This window comes from Argopecten irradians, chromosome 9 (assembly GCF_041381155.1).
Source record: "Argopecten irradians isolate NY chromosome 9, Ai_NY, whole genome shotgun sequence".
In the NCBI taxonomy this organism is placed as follows: Eukaryota; Metazoa; Mollusca; class Bivalvia; order Pectinida; family Pectinidae; genus Argopecten; species Argopecten irradians.
Window position 1 is genome coordinate 25,455,206 of NC_091142.1, and position 22,282 is coordinate 25,477,487.

At 34.7% G+C, this 22,282-nt stretch overlaps 1 protein-coding gene across 3 annotated transcripts in view; it reads right to left on the reverse strand.

Moving 5' to 3' along the window:
- Positions 1–767: 767 nt before the first annotated feature.
- Positions 768–22,282, reverse strand: part of LOC138331874 (NADPH--cytochrome P450 reductase-like) — a 30,293-nt gene continuing 8,778 nt past the window's right edge. For 2 of the 3 annotated variants that reach the window (XM_069279711.1, XM_069279712.1), the window contains exons 2-15: positions 20,516–20,713; positions 19,531–19,585; positions 19,138–19,266; positions 17,988–18,137; positions 15,960–16,084; positions 15,172–15,261; positions 14,052–14,150; positions 13,611–13,727; positions 13,172–13,290; positions 10,382–10,560; positions 9,807–9,956; positions 8,414–8,678; positions 7,430–7,658; positions 768–5,368 (exon numbers count right to left, since the gene is read on the reverse strand). In XM_069279711.1, the coding sequence (XP_069135812.1) occupies positions 5,224–5,368; positions 7,430–7,658; positions 8,414–8,678; positions 9,807–9,956; positions 10,382–10,560; positions 13,172–13,290; positions 13,611–13,727; positions 14,052–14,150; positions 15,172–15,261; positions 15,960–16,084; positions 17,988–18,137; positions 19,138–19,266; positions 19,531–19,585; positions 20,516–20,697 (2,034 nt within the window). In that variant the 5' untranslated portion in view covers positions 20,698–20,713 and the 3' untranslated portion in view covers positions 768–5,223. The remainder of the gene's footprint in view (positions 5,369–7,429; positions 7,659–8,413; positions 8,679–9,806; positions 9,957–10,381; positions 10,561–13,171; positions 13,291–13,610; positions 13,728–14,051; positions 14,151–15,171; positions 15,262–15,959; positions 16,085–17,987; positions 18,138–19,137; positions 19,267–19,530; positions 19,586–20,515; positions 20,714–22,282) is intronic. The other variant, XR_011209739.1, reaches the window with a different exon arrangement.

A 22,282-nucleotide genomic window follows, 5' to 3' on the forward strand; every position in this document is an offset into this window, starting at 1 on the left:
GATGCATGATGACAATAGCTCTTCCAGACCTTTGGGTCTGAAGACCTAAAACCTGCCTTAAATACCACCAATGTATGTATCAAGATAATTTGGTTATCCAATATAATACTGACGTGTAAGTGATTCCTTTTGTACCAGAAGTACAGTAAAACCTGTCATAGAGACCACCTCTGTATTAATACCACCTGATATAGAAGGCCAGTTTCAAAGTGTCACAAATGGCAATTTTGATCTATATATGAAGATCAACTGGCTATAAAATGAACCTTTCAGTTTCTTGACACATTTTGGCTGTAATAGGTAAACCTTTATTTGAACTAGCTTTACCTTACTAATATTCACACTGTTTATACTGCAACAGTCACGCATACTGACGGATAACTATTGCCAGATAAACTTGTGCTTTATGTTCCACTATGAAATGCTTTATCCGTCATTACGATCACATGAATTTGTTCCATATCTGACAGAACTTTTTCTAACTTGACCACAAACTTTCAGAGATTAGACCACCAAAATGTGACGTCACATTCACCACAACATCATTTTAATGACATCAAACCCCCCAATATTGTGGCATGGTCTCTCACAATTTTGGTGCTCAAAACGGAAAGCCTAGATGACTCAGCAAAGTCTTGTCATCTCATCTTTCCTAAGTTACGCACCAAAATAAAACTTGTATTATAAGATTCTAACAATGTATTCTTTGTATACATACAAAAATAGACATTTTAACATCAGGAACCCTACATAAGACACAAAACGTATTTGCAAAGTCATCAATTTTATTAAATATTCCTATCACAATGAACTAGCCATAATACATTGTCGATATTTCACAAAAATCGTGTAGATTGGTAGACTTTCAAGTTTAAGTCCAAAGAATGTTCTATTCCTTTTATTCTCTCTAAAAAATAAAGGCCATAGAACTCAAGTAATAACAGAAATAAATCCAAAATGTTCTACAGTTTGAGAAATTAAGTCAGTGGCCCGGCCGCTACAAGTTCCTCTGGTGGCTAACAAATCAATGGTGTTTATTTCAAGAAATGAAACATTTATTTGTATTTAGACTAAATTGTATTTTTTCCCTAATGGTGGGTCATTTTCTTTCACAATTTTACTGACAAACTACCTTTTATTATTATTAAAAAAAAAATTTTCCCTAATGGTGGGTCATATTCTTTCACAGTTTTACTGACAAACTACCTTTTATTATTATGTAAAAATTTTTATGTACAAAGGTTTGAAATTCTGATCAGAAATATCAGCTAAAATATACAATCAATATTTGTTTATCTACTTTATCCATACAGTATCTCGGAGAAGTATTTATCTAAATAATATACACATATACATAAATATACATCAAAGACACCATTATTGAAAACAAGTATCTTTGGTATGTCAAGTAAGAATTTGTAATTATAATTATAATATATTACTCAAATATTGTTGATAATGAAATCAATCCTTTTTGGTTTAATTATCTTTTATAGTCTTTCCAAAGAGAGAAACCCAAAATGATTAACGAACATATTCTTACCAAACTCTTTATAAAGCATATTAAATTAAGTAATTTTGAGTGTTTTCATTCAAATTAGATGTGAATGCTGTAACCCTTGGCTTAGTACTGTTGTATACACGGTTACACCCAAATGTATGCAGTAATCTTGCCTTCTGAGGCATCATTCGAAATCAAAACATTCTTTTTAATTCCTCTCCAGACAATAAAAGCACACATTATTTAAATAAGAGAGTCAAGTAATAAAACATTTTTATGGGTATTTGCACATTGCAGTGTTACCTGCCCTTATGGGTAGATATTGATTGTGACATCATGTGTTTGCGAGCGTAATGTTACACTTTTCAGAGAAAATAATGTGAATTTCGCTCACAATATAATGATATCACAATCGATACAGTCCTGCAAGGGAGGTAACTCTGTAATAAGCAAAGACAGAATGGGTATTTTGGTATCGTTCTATCTTTGACCTGAGATAACAGGGGAGACATAGAGAAATCCCTCAGTTCTAATGAAACAATCGTATAATATGACTGCAATGTTATTATACAGCTGATGTAAGTAGTGTAATTATGGCTGTGTGTTGAACCTTTCTGTAAGCATACCGTATACAGAGGAACCTCATTTATCTCAGATCCCAGGCAATTACGGTAAAACAATATGTTGTTAAGCAATGTACAGGGTATTTCAGATACATTTACTAGTGTGTAAACTATAAGTATGAAAGTGTAAAAGTTGGCCGAAACTTGTATATACTGCCAATTTTGCCAATGAACAGGTCTTTGACTTAAAACAAATCTTTCATTTACATGTATGACATTTCAACATTGGATACAAGAAAGTAAAGAGCATTACTGTGTACATGTACTTGCATATTACAGAGTTAACTAAAAGGTAGGTAGCATCATTATAATGCAAGTTTGTTAGAGTAACATGATCAGTTTCAATGAAAACAACATACTGTATAGCGCTGTAAATTTGCAGGTGTCAATATGTATCAATTTACTGAAAGGGACATATTCACGGTTAAGTTTTGTGGTTCATCAAGTCCTGTGATTTATGAATATATCTCCAATTCCTATAAATCGTAAATATATAAATGATGATATTGTTCCTTTGTATCTGAATATTTCGTTGAAGTTCAGAATTCCTGGATTTCAGCGAAAATATACCATTGGCAAAATTAAACCGCTATACAGTACATATTTCCTCCACAGAAACTGCTGCAACAACCATGATCACCGATCCTAAAGAGCAGACAACTCTGCATGCAGTACACAAAGACAGAATTGTAACACATAATTTCTCAACACTCACTTTACATGATGATTTGTCAAGAAACAAAAACAATTAATTTAAACATGATTTCATGAGCTTTACATTTAATAGTTGCCGATTACATTTTCAAGATAGAGACAAAATTCTTTGGAAGATGAATGAAATGCATTAATGCGGATGATAGTGCTTTAGTTAGCTTTATACCTGATGAAAACACCTGAAAATTACTATGACTTACAATTGTTAGCTGGTTAACTTAAAACCTAATTAAAATCTTGAGCATTTACTAATAACATGTACTAATGGATAAGAACTCTGAAACTTCACCTGAACATGTACATTACAAAGGGTAGTTAGAGCAGACAGCAGGATAAGCAGAAGAAGTTCAATTGTAATTTTATGTTACATGCAATTTTACAGGTTTTCACCCATTGTACATGTATACAGCTGTTATACTTGTCCTAGGAACTTCAATCAATTTCAATGCTACAACCTTCATATATATAGATACTTGCCAATATGTATTCTGTTTTTGTATATTGCAAAGTTATCTCCCTTTCGGATAGGTATTAATTGTGATGTCATGATATTTTGAGCACAAATAACATTGTTTTCCTTCAAAACATGATGTAACAATCAGTTCATACCTGCAAGGGTAGATAACTCTAATATGAAAATACATTGAATAGAATAAACTGTTGGTGAATTGGCAAGTTCTAGATATACTTGTGGTCTTGTTGAATATTCTAAGTGATTTGTGTAATCTGAAGTACCATAATGTGTAACTATACAGCAATCATGAATGAATGACTTATACAGGTAATTTGGTCCCAGGAAAAACTGAATTTAGGTCCTAAACAAAGAATTATTAATCGGAGTTTAAATCCTACATGGTTAAATTGATATTCAACTTGGGGGAAAAATAAATAATGAGTGAATAAAGTATTAAAAAGGAAGAAATTTGTAAGTATTTTTCAATGCATTGACTGTTTAATGAAAAATCTTTTGAACAGGAAAAATGTACATTTAATTAATACTATTATTCACAATACTGAAGTTTACCTTTCCCAACAGACAGTATTTTTCTCTCCAGTTAAGCCTAACAATAACCTTCATTTTCTATCCATGTCAATTTTCACACCCAATTATATTTTCTCTCATATATTGCCTATATACATACATGTCATAATGGTTTATATGATCAAAGTCAATTTGTTTTACATATTTTGACAAAACAATGTGCGACACTATTTCAGGTTTTACAAAAATAAGACATCTTCAAAAACACATTTATCACAAAGTTTATCTATATGGAAATACAGTGTATATTTGTATGTTTCATACGTTAATTAGTTGTTATCATAATCAATATTTCAAAGAAATAATACGATAACAATATTGAAAATATCAACCCCGACGACACTTAATGGTACTGTCATTATACTTATAATAATTGGAATTCGTAAACAAATTAATAATAAAATTGTTTATAGACTTAGAATAGATCTCGCTATATGTATAATCATTAACAAATATTTTTTCCATTTCGTAAGACAATTTTTCATAAATAGAAGTATAGTATAATTCTATACTTTAACAAATTAATACAGAGAAAGTCTGATCCAATAAATTTCCTATAAAAGAATGATGGACATATTTTTTGGTATGTATACATAGATGTCTGTAATGAATTATTTTTATTTTACATTATTAAAATCTTTTTTTTTCTATTTACAAAATTACATTGTACAATGGAACATACATCAAGCTACATATATATAAATGGATCTTCATCAACGAAATAAAACTGTATATACAAGAGCTTTATGCCCAAGAATATCATGCAATCTTTTAAGTTAATACAAGAAATTAACCTACACGAGAATGACTATACTTACAGTGTATCATATTGCATTGGTATAAAAAAGCCAAAAAAATAGTTATTTGATGCTAATAAAATGTATTTTATTCTCTCTTGACTGCCATCAACCAATAGCTATATCAGTGCTTTAGTTCAAACAGATTAAAATCATAAAGGATCCGACAACATCTCATCCTGACCCTGTACTACAATTCCAAGAATAACAATATGTATTTTGATCAGATTGGATTAAATTTTATCTTTTAACTAAAGAGCAGACAAGTCAGCACCAATTGTAATCAGTAAAACATAAAACAGTAAAAACTTATTCAAAAATCAAATTCAAGCTTTTCTATAAAAAAAAAAAATAAATAAATTTTATGTACTAAGTCAATACATGTATAAAGTTTTTGACAAACAAATATTTACTCACACAACAGACAACCAGTTTATCATTAAGTCACTAAAGAGCAGAAAAAGTACATAATTGTAACTACAGAAGAAAATCTTTGTAATTATATATGAAACAGTTTATAATGTACAATTTAGCCAGCGAATAGGATCAACTCCAAACATCACAAGAGTAACGTCCCTTAGATTGCATTTTCTTGATGTAGTCTGCAGCAGCTTGCTGTTCCATTCCCCCACATTCTACAAGGACCTTAAGTAATGTGTCGTGTACGTCTCTAGCCATGTTGCGTGCATCTCTGTAAACAACAGAATATAAATATAAATGATAAAAAAAATGTTTGAATTTCAGATTACATGGGTGTAACTATACATAATTCAGTAGTTATTCTGTTAAACCTCATTAAGAACACTTTCTCAGGAATTTCCGATTTGATTTTGTTTGATTTACTAACCCACAAACATATACATGGCCTCCCGAGCTCACTTACCCACAAACATATATATGGCCTCCCGAGCTCACTTACCCACAAACATATACATGGCCTCCCGAGCTCACTTACCCACAAAAATATATATGGCCTCCCGAGCTCACTTACCCACAAACATATATATGGCCTCCCGAGCTCACTTACCCACAAACATATATATGGCCTCCCGAGCTCACTTACCCACAAACATATATATGGCCTCCCGAGCTCACTTACCCACAAACATATATATGGCCTCCCGAGCTCACTTACCCACAAACATATATATGGCCTCCCGAGCTTACTTACCCACAAACATATATATGGCCTCCCGAGCTCACTTACCCACAAACATATATATGGCCTCCCGAGCTCACTTACCCACAAACATATATATGGCCTCCCGAGCTCACTTACCCACAAACATATATATGGCCTCCCGAGCTTACTTACCCACAAACATATATATGGCCTCCCGAGCTCACTTACCCACAAACATATATATGGCCTCCTGAGCTCACTTACCCACAAACATATATATGGCCTCCCCAGCTTACTTACCCACAAACATATATATGGCCTCCCGAGCTCACTTACCCACAAACATATATATGGCCTCCCCAGCTCACTTACCCACAAACATATATATGGCCTCCCGAGCTCACTTACCCACAAACATATATATGGCCTCCCGAGCTCACTTACCCACAAACATATATATGGCCTCCCGAGCTCACTTACCCACAAACATATATATGGCCTCCCCAGCTTACTTACCCACAAACATATATATGGCCTCCCCAGCTTACTTACCCACAAACATATATATGGCCTCCCCAGCTTACTTACACACAAACATATATATGTCTTCCCCTGCTTACTTACCCACAAACATATATATGGCCTCCCGAGCTCACTTACCCACAAACATATATATGGCCTCCTGACTCACTTACCCACAAACATATATATGGCCTCCCCAGCTTACTTACCCACAAACATATTTATGTCTTCCCCTGCTTACTTACCCACAAACATATATATGGCCTCTCCAGCTTACTTACCCACAAACATATACATGGCCATCCCAGCTTACTTACCCACAAACATATATATGGCCTCCCCAGCTTACTTACCCACAAACATATATATGGCCTCCTGAGCTTACTTACCCACAAACATATATATGTCTTCCCCTGCTTACTTACCCACAAACATATATATGGCCTCCCGAGCTCACTTACCCACAAACATATATATGGCCATTCCAGCTTACTTACCCACAAACATATATATGGCCTCCCCAGCTTACTTACCCACAAACATATATATGGCCTCCTGAGCTCACTTACCCAAAACATATATATGTCTTCCCCTGCTTACTTACCCACAAACATATATATGGCCATCCCAGCTTACTTACCCACAAACATATATATGGCCTCTCCAGCTTACTTACCCACAAACATATATATGGCCTCTCCAGCTTACTTACCCACAAACATATATATGGCCATCCCAGCTTACTTACCCACAAACATATATATGGCCATCCCAGCTTACTTACCCACAAACATATATATGGCCTCTCGAGCTCACTTACCCACAAACATATATATGGCCTCCCGAGCTCCTTACCCACTAACATATATATGGCCTCCCGAGCTCACTTACCCACAAACATATATATGGCCTCCCGAGCTCACTTACCCACAAACATATATATGGCCTTCCCAGCTTACTTACCCACAAACATATATATGGCCATCCCAGCTTACTTACCCACAAACATATATATGGCCTCCCCTGCTTACTAACCCACAAACATATATATGGCCTCCCCAGCTTACTTACCCACAAACATATATATTGCCTCTCCAGCTTACTTACCCACAGACATATATATGGCCTCCTGAGTTGACGATATTCCACACCTCTTCTTTGTTGTTCCCCAGAAGGTGCTGGACGTACACCTTGTTAGGCCCGTCACGTGAGAACGCTACATGCATTTTAGAGAGTGTGCCATCGTTCTGATAGTCACTTAACTCGTCTTCATACAAGAAGTCTTGTGCCTTATGACGACAGCCAAAATATAACACTGTGTCACCAACTGCTTTACCTGCAAAACAGAGGAAATAGGGAGTAATTTTAAAGAAATACTTCAGCATTTGGATTTAATGAAACAATATTACTGTATATATAAATTTACCCATAATCTAGTTAGTAAAGGGTTTACTTCCGATGTAACTTTGCCTATTCCTAGATTTTGTCTCACTGTCTAAAGTCAGTGTTCTGTCGGCATGTTATCCATACAATCCATCGGTATGTTTATATCATACTTAAACAGATTCATGTTTTAATAACCATAAAGAATTTGAACTCGTGTTTGATTCTACCTCTTATTATTAGCACATAATAATGCATTCATACTTTACACAAATTGATAAACTTTAAAGTGAACAGTCGGGCAAGGATGGCTAAAGTCGGTAAAAATGGTATGAATGTATACAGTATAATTTCTTATGAAATGGAAAAATAAAATCTCTCGTCAAAATCCGTCTGCGTACGAAGAAATTAATTTAAAGTATGGACATTTTTAAAACGTCCTCCTGGTTCACTATGTCCGTGGTTGCATTTCCATGCAGCCTCACTTTCAATGCTTTCAACGTTTCTTTACTTTTATGGTCAGAACTGGGAAACTAAGCAGAACTTGACTGTCGTATTAATATGCGAGAACTTTTGGAAGGCCAATGAACGCATTTAGACTGGTTTTCTTTGCCCGACTATTCACTTTAAAAAAATTACTTAAAATATTCAAGTATACATGAAAGTTTTTTTTTTAAATCATTGATTCCATCATTACATTGTTCTTACCATCTTTGCGTACAAACTGTCTTTCCTGTATAAATCCTCGGAAAGGTGCCAAACCTGTCCCAGGTCCAATCATAATCACAGGTGTGTTTGTCTTGAATGGAAGTCTGAACTGTGATTTACGCACATAGATTGGTACCAGCGCCTTTGTTCCATTGGTGGGTTGTTTAAGTGCGAGCCAGTTTGTGGCGACGCCCTCAACGTCTCGTCCTGTACGAGTTTGGTATTTGACAACTACAGCTGTGATATGGATACTTGTAGGATGAACCTGTCCATAGATCACACCAATATGTTACAGTATGTACAATTAAATCAAGTGTTCCTCAATATTTCAGGGGTTACTATCATTGTCATCATATCAAACCCTAGATGACAATTCTCGATATTCCAGTGGCTACTATCACGTCGTAATATTCTTCCCTGGACTATTTTATAGCAAAACTGAAGGCTCTGGGTGTAACAACACCAGAGACAGGTAGTTTTGTTCTTTGATGTACATCAAATTCAATAATGGTACACTGGATTGGAGTTGGATGTCGCTGTCATTCTATGTAATCTCAAGAGGTCTCTGCACCACCACTTTCATTGGTCAGGGTTTTTTTTTCTCCCGAAATGTCTTAGTTTTGCTATGACATAGTCCAGGGGGATATGATGAGAGTGACAGTAACCCCTGCAGTATCAAGGATGTAGGTAAGTATATATATATATATACAGTATTCAAGAGGCATTAAACTCAACTTGTGTTCATTCAGTAAAACATGCAACATAGCAACAAACCTTCATTGAGACACTTTTTTCCAATTTTCTTAGTGTCATGCAGTATCCAATAATCTTATTATCACATTATTTTGAGGATATCACACATAACTTACAATCCACATCTCAACATGTAGTGATAACAGCTGATGTGGTACACTTGTTGTTACCTCAAACTGCAGATTTATTTTTACCAATGTCACATTAGCATTAGAATATTTAAAGATGTTCCACCATCTTTAAGAACAGTTTACCTTTAGAGATTCTATAAAAAGACAAACCTACCTTTAGAGGTTCTATAAAAAGACCAGCCTATCTTAAGAGATTCTATAAAAAAACAGCCTACCTTTAAAGGCTCACTACCTTTCCGGAGCAAAACATAAAGGTTTCTTAAAAAACCATTAATAACATCAGAAAATATATACCGATGGCCTAAGATGAGGTTACAACACCAAACATATGCAAGATTTCCTGCGTAATATATGATAACAGTGGAGAGTCATTTCGCTGTTTTGCCGTCTGGCGCAGAGATAGTCCAAAATTACGCTCGTTTTTAGGACAACCATTTTAAAAACATAAATTAAAAGCCGTTTCAGAAAGGTAGTGGCCCTTTAAAGATTCTATAAAAAGACCAGCCTACCTTTGGTGATGATGAGATGGAGTAGTACCGGGCCTGTAACCTTGGTAACAGTTCCAAAAGATGGTCGATTGGTGGTTGTAGGGACGGTAAGCTCTCGAGGACTGCCAAAATGTTTCTGTGGTCTTTGATGATCCAGTCACTGTACAGGGCCTGTTACAAGATTGAGATATGTTAATCTCAAATCATCTTATCATCAATAATATCAATACTTAATAATAATGATTAGTATAATGTCACAACTTTCCAACAATGTAAATTGAGCAACCCATTTTGCAAAGATTTAATCAAAGAATTACTGTTACACAACTTGATTTTGCATTTTTTTAATATCTATTACACACCCTTTTTATCTAATTTTGCAATATAGAGTGGAAACGTCCATGGTTCTTTTAATATATGTCATTTAAACTTTTTCATGATTTCCTATTACCAATGAAATGGTCAACACGTAAAAATAAGTTAAGATTGCTGAGGTCTTGATGCAGGAACGTTTTGATACCCAACATACTAGATCAATTTTCAAATTCATAAAGAAGCCCTTACGATGATTAGTGATCACAAACTTCAACTCGTACCTTAGATTCTGGAGATGAAGTCGTCATTTTTACAAGGAACTCTTTGTCTTCTTCATTTCCGTACTCTGCCAATTCACGTAGGATATGAGTTCTTGGCATGCTAGTGATATCAACGTAGTGAGACAGAGCGATTCTGTAGGTGGTAGGACAGGGGAAGGGGTGTTTTTTACTGGCCTCCTCTGTAACAAAGATAGCAGTTAACATAGAAAGCAGTAATATAATAAGTACTACAAAATATTATATATAGTAAAACAACTTATTTTCATGGTAACTAAAATTTTGCAGTTCCATGTTCAGCACCATTTTCACGACAATTCAAATTTGCGATTTATATTTATATAAACAACATTTTCATAGCTATCATTTTTTGCGATTTCTAAACAGTCATGAAATACACAAAATCTTATTGGTATATGCATGACATAGGTATGCAATGTCCGAGCACTGAATGTTCTTGGAAGGGTGACCATACCATTGATTCGGCCCAAAAGACATCACAATGGCAATCAATCAATTTTAATTAAAGGATTTGTGCAGCCAAAATTTTTATTTGATAATACGTCAGGATATTGCTTTGGATGAATGAAAAATTAAGTCCCACCCAACCAATCGCCTAGGTTTTAGCGCTATCGGTTGGTTTTGGTCGTGATTTACAGGTAGTGTCGACTACGGTTCAGAGATAATGAGCTAGGCGGTCACATGGTCTTGTGATGTCACTGTAGTCCGCGGCTACACAAGGTAAGCCTAGTACTATACATCTATACAGCACATATACGTATACGTTAGATCTACAATTTGAGTTTTTTCGAGTAAATGGTTATTCTAGCTTTATGATGTAGATATTTTCAGTTTCAAAATATTCCATTTACACCATTTCAAACATTCAAACAAGCATATATCTAACTTTAAATTAGATAATCAGTCCAATTTGATAGCGATATCAAAATGATGTTCGGATCAGTCTGGACTGAGATTTAGATAGCATATTATGTAAATTTCTGTGTAATAAAAAGACAAGTATAATGTAACACTATATTTTTACGAGTAAAATCCCCAAATTTAGTATGAATATATCTAGAATCCATGTTTTTATTTCAAACTTCTGCCATAACGATGCAAACACTGCAGTTTTTTCAGTAAAAATAAGATGTGGACGGTTATCAGTTATGTGATATTGGAGTAACAGTACCGAACTTATACCGAAAATAATATGTATATCTATATTGTTGTCTTTGAAACTTTATATCTTGTACCTTTTCAAAAATAAACTTAGTGATATTTAAATAAGTATATTTAGTGTGGTAATGCTGTAACCCTTCTTGTATGACTAGATTCGAAACTGTGAATATATACATGCCTAGAATTTTTACTAATACCTTAGAAATTACGGGAGATTGCTATATGCCACGATTCCTTAATTACAGTACTAGACTGGAATAATTTTTAAGGTTAAATCTTTAGTTGAAATAGTTCTTAGAACCATTTTTGTTTCTAAATAAGTCAACTTCCATTATTGTTTTACCTGTGTACCACATATATATATATGTAATATATATTCCTAGGTATGATCAGGGATATTTTATTTCCATTTGCTTTTACATCTTCATTTTCAAAATGGAGGTGACATTAAAAAAAATCTAAAGCATAGATGTACGGGGTTTCCATAATTCAAATCACAATCCAATTAACGGTGTCCTAACCTGATTGACAGTAAGACAATAGCAAATACCCGATATAGTCCACCGAATAGCAAATTGCACACGGCCAGGTAATTACAGGTGAGTTCGATGAATGGCGTTGTGTACAGGTAAACAACATCCTGGTCTAGGTATTACATAACCATCAAACCAAAGGCATGGCTAGTTATATATCTATATCGGAGTATCTACTCGTAAATCGATTAAAAATTGAAAGCGACCGCACGGTCTGAAAAAAAATAGTTTGTATTGCTTAATATATCAATACTTAGATCTTTTATAATATCAAAAATAAATTCTTTCTACCACATGTTGAAACGTTTTACGGTATTGTAAAAATGTATTCGGTTAGCAACACACAACACAATGTTTGTAATGATCAATTATCGATGTGTACGTACGTCAATACTTTAATCAAGGATTTCTTAAATTGTTACGTAAAATTTCATTTTACAGTAACAAACTTTGTAATTTACAGTGTATCAAAGATACAGACTACAGGAAAATATTATCTAATTAAAGCTTATTCGTTGCTGAACTCATCAACAAAAAATCCGAAACTTTTATTTATTAGTAGATTTTCTTTCATAATTACACGAAAATACCTGCTATTATAGCATAAATTAGAGTATTTGAAGCATCAAATTTCACTCTTTTAGTTAATTACATTCGAGCCAAAGTTATTGTACGATTAACATCATTCAAAAGTAATCATAAAAAATCATTGATCGACTTTCCCTGTGACCGTCGTAGTAAGTGATAGCACATCAGTTATAGTACAGCTATATAAGCCACGGATTATTATGACGTCACACGGTTTAGAGCTAGAAAATATGCATAATCGGGCGGTCAGAATTTTGGACCTCGATATCGACGGCTTATAGGTTATTCCGGTCGCGCGCGGTACAGAGAGGTTTCTACACTCGCTAATAAAGCCATTTCCAGCATAAACTGAAATTATCATTTTTGACTGCACAAATCCTTTAATGCATCATGTTTAGTAATAAAGTTGATTTGCATGAAGAGCATAAATTACCATAAGAACAGAAATTTATATATAACAAACCTGGAAATAATAACATTACAAGCTTACCATCAACATTAGTCAAAGTAAAAACTTGGTCTAGATCCACGTTCAGACGTTTTCCAATTCCGTTCACAATGTCTTGATTATTAACTGGATAAACAGCCACATGATCACCAGCTTCGTACCTAAATAATGGAAGGGAAAATTCAAACAGGAAAATATATAAAACATTTGAAATTTGATTTTCAGGTCTTATTTAAAATTCAGATTAGGCATCGAAAACACATTTTTATATAAAGCAAAAGACCTTTTTACATGTCAAGTTTGGATACATTTATATGTATGCAGATCTCTGTTAAAATAATTTCTAGACTTTACTAATTAAATGTATGAAATGGTTAATTTCATATTTAAGACATCAAAAATTCACTGCTGAGAAAATGTCATCACCAAAATTTCAATTTTTCTGAATTTTGAACCTAAAAGGTTTTTGTTGATTATGTACCTGATTTTTGAGCCAGTGATATCAAATTCTATGTGCATACAGGAGCGATCTCCACCCTTGTGTAATTCACGGTTGACAACAACTGGAGCCAGATAGGGGTTCTTAGCATCATATGGCCTGGAGAATAAAAACAGCATACAATATGATACAAAGTATCAAGTAAGAGTTAAGTATAAATACAAGTGACAAGGGGAGGCGAATCTGTTCTGCAGTTAAACTTTTTCTTCCTTTGACAAAATCAGTTACATCATAGTGAAAACTGTTTAAGAACTTGAAAATGTTTGTTTTTTAACCAATCATTGATGATTAAACATCAAGTACTTTTGTAAATGAGATAAATTTCTGGGCATTAAAGCACTTTTAAAGACGTGATTTTGCCTTTTTCATCCAGAAGGAAATATTCATAAACATATTAAACTGCAACAATTAGTAAGAACTTACGGTTTTTGGTTTCGGAATGACCCAAGCCGTGCGATTTCTCCAGAGTATGTTTTTTCCTTAGGTAAATCATCATGTGTTGTAAGATTGTACTGGCGAATACTGAAAATAGATATAGGTCATAAATTTGTGCTCCATCTTTGCCTTAAAAAGTGCACTTTATCAGTAGTAAGTTGTAATAAGTTGTAATAATCCAATTTTAAAGTAGTAGATTGGAATTGTTCATCATTTCTGATACTTATATTATAATAATTACATCCATCATCTTATTCATTTGACTCATTACCAAAAATATTTATTTTTTTTTTTTAAATTTTTTTAAATTTATTTTAAATTTATTTTAGTACTCACACACAGTATTTTGCTATCAAAACTGATATTATACGTGACAATTTCAAAACTGAATTTCGATAGATGTAATACAATAGTATTTCTTAAAAGGTATGTTTATTAGACCCAACATAACTTACAGATATATAGTAGCAGGACAGAGTATCCAGCATTCACACAAAGAAAATCCATGATTAGAAACTTACTTCTCAAATTGATACGGAAAGGGACATTCATGTGCATTTATCTCCCCTTATGCATTTCACAGGAATGACATTTTTGCAATTTTGCAAGATGTTGCTTTGATTTAAGAAAATTTGATCGCACAATTTATTGAGAAATGGTTAGGTTGAGTATACCCTTAAAGTCAGATTGCAAAAAAATTTAAACCTCTAAAATTTTCTTTTTTCATTTTTAGTAAAAAACAGCAAAAAATTTGATATTCTCATTTTTAGTTAAAATCTTGAAAAATTTTAATTGCGTAACTGATACCATGTAATGTTGGAGTGCACCAATGATAAATCAAATATTACATCGTTATATATAATTATTTGATACCTATACTAGGACCCTACCTGTCTTTGTGAAGGAACAGTAGTCGTGATTTGGAAAAAAATCAATTTTTTGCATCTCATGAAACACATTATTTTCACATAAACAAAACAACACCATCCTGAAGTATTCGTCTGCAGCTCCGGACATTCGGAAATCTGGACGCATAGTAGAATATGCACACAATCATGACTACTGTTCAGTCACGACTACTGGTTGGGTCCCAGTATGGTATACATACTTAAATTGATCCCCAGTAGCCTCTACTCCAAAATGTTCACATACAGCTGGCCAGAATTTCTCTTTCCATGTTACAAAATCCTCTTCAATACTGAAATTAAATCATTTTAATAATCTCAAAGTTCATGATTGAAGTTGCCATATATGGTAATACTTTACTTTAAAATCATCCAGATTAAAACACAAATATGATCTTTGACCTACAACATTCTAAGGATATATTATGGGTTACATGTATAATTATCAAGAATACTTTTCATGCAAAATCTGTCTTGAGGGTTGCAGTAATGATATTTCTAATGATGATGTGATCTTTAGCTTATTCTACACTGCCTAAATACAGAGATCGGAGTTAACCGGCTATAAGACGACAGAACAGCAGAATAATTAGAATTAGTACCCATGTTGAAAGCAACTGATGCTCATATCAAATTAGAAACTTAACTGTGGAAGACTCATACCCCCGCTGAATAAATTTTGTCATTACTCCATTAATATGAGACATTATAAAGTTTACCTTACTCCTTTTTATATAGGGTTCTGTGTACCAAATTTTATCAATATCTGTCAAGTAGTTTAGGAGGAATTCGCCAGACAATGTTAAATCTACAGACAGAGAGACGGACAACCTGAATCCAGTATAACCCATAACCAACTCCCCCACTTAAACTGTGATTTTTAGTGGTTATTGTTTTTTATACTGTGATTTTGGTATTTTACACTGTGATTTTTTTTTTTTTTTATACTGTAATTATTAGTGGTTTTGCCTTTTTATACAGAACAACTTACTTTCCATCATCATCACCACATCCAAGTTCAAATATTCTTTCTCCTCCTAGATCTTCAAGCTTTTTGTCCATAAATATACCCATAGCATTAAAGTGCTCATAGGTCTTGTTTCCTAGACCAAAAACCTATGAAATATAAATGTACATTAAAAGTTATGAAACAAGAAATGATGTACATGTACAGCGTGTTGTGTGTTGATATTACAAATTATACATTTACATAAAATTTTACACAATCATAACCTAATCAAATTAACTTATTATATTTTGATAAAGAAAATAAGATTTTTTATGAATGTTTGAGAGAAAATGAAACCTATAAAGAATTTAAGCATAATACCGTATCTTACCTAATAGGTGCATAGGGCGATACAAAAAAGGTGTTAAAGGGCTAATAATCCATATATAGAAACAGATTTGGGATAATCTTTCAGATAAAATAGGAAAAGATTGGGGCTGATCTTCCACATAAAATAGGACCAGATTTGGGCTAATCTTGCTCACAAAATAAGACCAGATTTGGACTAATCTTGCTCACAAAATAGGACCAGATTTGGGTTAATCTTGCTCACAAAATAGGACCAGATTTGGGCTAATCTTTCACATAAAATAGGACCAGATTTGGGCTAATCTTCCACATAAAATAGGACCAGATTTGGGCTAATCTTCCACATAAAATAGGACCAGATTTAGGCTAATCTTCCACACAAAATAGGACCAGATTTGGGCTAATCTTCCACACACAAATAGGACCAGATTTGGGCTAATCTTCCACATAAAATAGGACCAGATTTGGGCTAATCTTCCACACAAAATAGGACCAGATTTGGGCTAATCTTCCACACAAAAAAGGACCAGATTTGGGCTAATCTTCCACATAAAATAGGACCAGATTTGGGCTAATCTTCCACATAAAATAGGACCAGATTTGGGCTAATCTTCCACATAAAATAGGACCAGATTTGGGCTAATCTTCCACACAAAATAGGACCAGATTTGGGCTAATCCTCCACATAAAATAGGACCAGATTTGGGCTAATCTTCCACACAAAATAGGACCAGATTTGGGCTAATCTTCCACACAAAATAGGACCAGATTTGGGCTAATCTTCCACATAAAATAGGACCAGATTTGGGCTAATCTTTCACATAAAATAGGACCAGATTTGGGCTAATCTTCCACACAAAATAGGACCAGATTTGGGCTAATCTTCCACACAAAATAGGACCAGATTTGGGCTAATCTTCCACATAAAATAGGACCAGATTTGGGCTAATCTTCCACACAAAATAGGACCAGATTTGGGCTAATCTTCCACATAAAATAGGACCAGATTTGGGCTAATCTTTCACAAACTTATTGCACAGATTAAGCCCATCAACCAATTTACATGAGAAATCAAATAGAGAAACCTACACGATTTTCGTAGTGTCTGTCTGTATTTAAGTCAGTGTTTAGTGAAAGTAAGGTCCCAAAATACAAAGGAAAGGGGCACCTAGGGGCGCTTACACGGACAGGGACCCTTATCAAGTCGAAACATGTACTATTCATTTCTCACTAATACAATGTACATGTAACAAAACCGTCGAATGAAAAGTGAAAAGTTGTCACTATCTAGCCCTTAGTATACTGGTACAGGTAAATCCCCATAGGCGCCTCATGATCAGTCCCATGTTGTGAAAACATTGCTGCCAGTTTGCCCAAGTTAATTTTACAAAGAAAGGTATAGTAACATTACCTAGACAGTTCCAGTTTCAGAGTAGACAGGTTCTGGATTATGCAGGTTTTGGGTACTATAGTTTATTAAGAAATTTGCCGGGACCAAACAAATTAATCGGTATAGAGAAGTTTCCAGTTTATACAGGGTTCGGTTTAGACAAGTTATACTGTGTAGTTATATCGAATATGTTCAAATTAAATCAAAACTTTTGAAACTATTGTATCATCGATAGGAAATATGTGAATAATGAAGAAAAGTAAAAGAGAATTTTTTAATCTAAATTAGAAATGATTAACAGTGTCACTTACAGCAAATTTCACCCCATTAAGTTCAGTATCGGCATCTTGAAGCCAATCGTAGAACTCCTGTGCATTGTCCGTCGGGTCGCCTTCTCCATACGTGGCCATACAGAATATAGCCAGGGCATTGTCTATCTCTTTTAACTTCACAAGGTCCTCCTGTAGCAATAAATCCACTACAAATTACTACACATATCTATTTCATTATATTAAAAGAGGATTTTACATGCATATTGAGAAGTTATGTAATATGCAATTTATCAAACAAGTTCAATAACATGATAGGCAAATGGCATATCAAATTAACAAACAAGTTTGAAAAGTTTCCTGTAGCCACAAGTCTAATATTCTATTTATGAATTATGAGTGTGTTTTAGGATACTGCAGTATGTATGTGATGTGATGTGATGTAATAGTGGAACTCTGCCCATTTTATAGTCTTATCTCACTGAAGCATACTGCCCCAGACAAGCTCACCATTTTATAGTGAGCTATCTAATTGAAGCATATTGCCCCAGACAAGACATACTGCCCCAGACAAGCTCACCATTTTATAGTGAGCTATCTAATTGAAGCATATTGCCCCAGACAAACTGCCCCAGACAAGCTCACCATTTTATAGTGAGCTATCTAATTGAAGCATATTGCCCCAGACAAACTGCCCCAGACAAGCTCATCATTTTATAGTGAGCTATCTAATTGAAGCATACTGCCCCAGACAAACTGCCCCAGACAAGCTCATCATTTTATAGTGAACTATCTGATTAAAGCATACTGCCCCAGACAAACTGTCCCAGACAAGCTCATCATTTTTAGTGAGCTATTTAATTGAAGCATACTGACCCATACAAGCTCATCATTTTATAGTGATCTATCTAATTGAAGCACACTGCCCCAGACAAACTGCCCCAGACAAGCTCATCATTTTATAGTGATCTATCTAATTGAAGCACACTGCCCCAGACAAACTGCCCCAGACAAGCTCATCATTTCATAGTGATCTATCTAATTGAAGCATACTGCCCAGACACTGCCCCAGACAAGTCATTTTATAGTGATCTATCTAATTGAAGCACACTGCCCCAGACAAACTGCCCCAGACAAGCTCATCATCTTTTAGTGCTATCACACTGAAGCATACTATTTAAGACAAACTCACCATTTCACACTCCTCAGGGTCTGCCACCATTCCCTTCATTCCATAACATGTAGCATCCTTAGCCAGACGTCCAGCAAATTCTTCTGCTGTTCCAGTCTGAGATCCATAAAATACAATCACATTCCTACCCTGGGAAAACAAAACAGTAAAGGATCAATTTGATAGTATATAATTAACTACTGTTGCCCATTGATAAGTTCTATAATTTGCAGATGATGTCCAATTATCTTCAATTCTTGGAAAGGTATGTAATTACATAAATTTTAGCTTCAACACTATTCCATAGTATACTTTCATTTTCAAGAACAGAAACAAAAAGATTTTATTTAATGCCACATGCCATTTCAGATGTCAAAATCAAAGCTATATTTTCCCTTGTGATAGGGAACTTACAGAAGCTTTCATTTTCTCTATAAATCCTGCATTGCTGGTCTTGTCCTGCATAGGCCTGAAATAGGAGTTGTTTTTGATTAAACAAACTCTCACATTTCTACATATAATCTGAAAATGATACTAAAAACAGGGCAAGAAATATCCCAGGTCCGATGGGCCGAGACCAGTAAAATATGCTCCCGGGCAAGTGAAAATTGGTGTAAACTTGTCCAGTTGTAATGTTAATTACCCTATTTTGGATTAAATTAGACTGAAATATTAAATTCGGGCAAGTGGTTTTCAAAATAAGTTTCTTGCCCTGCTAAAAAAAATGTTTCTATTTATTATACAGTATATAAATAAGGTACTGTAAATGAAGCTTATTTTCGCTTGAGATATTATATTTTGTGGACAATAAGAAATTGCGAAAATCAATTGTCATTAAACTGTTCAAAACATGTACATGAATCAAGAAAAATAAATCACCAATGAATTGTTCAAACAAAGGAATCAAGAAAAGAAATTGACGTTAAACTGTTTAAAACATAGGTAAAGTAGAACTCCAGAAGTCAAGATTGCGAAATTAAAATCTCTGGAAAAACTTATGCCTCCTTCATTTAGGTAAAAAAAATGTGCAATTAAGTCAGAGGGAAAATGTGTCGATTAACTGTATGTAGAATGACTGGAATGATCCCTGGCAATTTTATCTAAAGGTATTGATCTATTTCCTCTATGGTTTGTATAGACTTTTATTTTTACATGTCTTATACAGTAAAACATAACTTTATACAAACCTCTGGAGACCAAACTTCGTTAAAGCATAGTTTATCATACACATGTGTACCGGTATATCTCATAGACATCTTATAGGAGTGTTAACCATGCATGGAGAATGGAAATCACTATGTTATAACTAAGAATTTGTAGACTTTAATTTATCAATATGTTCAAGTGAACTTATAAGAGATTTATAATAATGTAAGCGTTTTACTGTATTAATACTTACTGGACTGTTAATTTTTTAAATGTTGGTTCCTCTTGTTTTTTGTTTTTGAAGAAGAAGTAGTATATACAAACTCCAGCCAGTGCTGATAATATGAAGAAGTCAAGTGTAGAAAACATTCCTTCTTCAGCGGGGCCAGCTAATGTGGCCTCCACAGGGATCTCGGCATCAACAGAATCACTCATTATTAATACTTGGAAACTGAAAGTAGAATATATAACAAGAGGCCCAAAGGGCCTTAACGGTCATCTGACTACCTTGACAATAGTAAAATTAATTATATATAGTGTCACTTTGTCAGGATCATGTCAGGATAATTTTCAATTTCTTACAACAAATTTTATTTCAAACAAGAGGCCCAAGGGCCTTAACATATAGGAAATTACTTAGATATAGTGTCATGGTAGTCATCTTCGATTTGGGATCAACCAGAGATGTAACAATACTTTGTCGGGACCATGTCAGGATCATTTCATGTAAGTTTCAGCCAAATCCCACCCGGTAGAACTTGAGAAGAAGTTCAAAATGTGTTTTCAAGATGGCGGTTGTGGCGGCCATCTTGGATTTAGGATCGACCCGAAAAAATAATAACACTTTTTCGGGACCGTGTCAGGATAATTTCATGCAAGTTTCAGCCAAATCCCAAAGGTAGAACTTGAGAAGAAGTTCAAAATGTGTTTTCAAGATGGCGGCTGTGGCAGCCATCTTGGATTTCGGATTGACCCGAAAAATAACAACACTTTGTCGGGACCATGTCAGGATCATTTCATGCAAGTTTCAGCCAAATCCCAAAGGTAGAACTTGAGAAGAAGTTCAAAATGTGTTTTCAAGATGGCGGCTGTGGCGGCCATCTTGGATTTCGGATCGACCCGAAAAATACCAACACTTTGTCGGGACCATGTCAGGATCATTTCATGCAAGTTTCAGTCAAATCGCACCGGTAGAACTTGAGAAGAAGTTCAAAATGTGTTTTCAAGATGGTGGCTGTGGCCGCCATCTTGGATTTCAGATCGACCCGAAAAATAACAACACTTTGTCGGGACCATGTAAGGATCATTTCATGCAAGTTTCAGCCAAATCCCACTGGTAGAACTTGAGAAGAAGTTCAAAATGTGTTTTCAAGATGGCGGTTGTGGCAGCCATCTTGGATTTCAGATCGACCCGAAAATAACAACACTTTGCCGGGACCGTGTCAGGATCATTTCATGCAAGTTTCAGCCAAATCCCACTGGTAGAACTTGAGAAGAAGTTCAAAATGTGTTTTCAAGATGGCGGCTGTGGCGGCCATCTTGGATTTCAGATCGACCCGAAAAATAACAACACTTTGTCGGGACCATGTCAGGATCATTTCATGCAAGTTTCAGCCAAATCCCAAAGGTAGAACTTGAGAAGAAGTTCAAAATGTGTTTTCAAGATGGCGGCTGTGGCGGCCATCTTGGATTTCGGATCGACCCGAAAAAATAACAACACTTTGTCGGGACCGTGTCAGGATCATTTCATGCAAGTTTCAGCCAAATCCCACCGGTAGAACTTGAGAAGAAGTTCAAAATGTGTTTTCAAGATAGCGGCTGTGGCGGCCATCTTGGATTTCAGATCGACCCAAAAAATAACAACACTTTGTCGGAACCATGTCAGGATCATTTCATGCAAGTTTCAGCCAAATCCCACTGGTAGAACTTGAGAAGAAGTTCAAAATGTGTTTTCAAGATGGCGGCTGTGGCGGCCATCTTGGATTTCGGATTGACCCGAAAAATAACAACACTTTGTCAG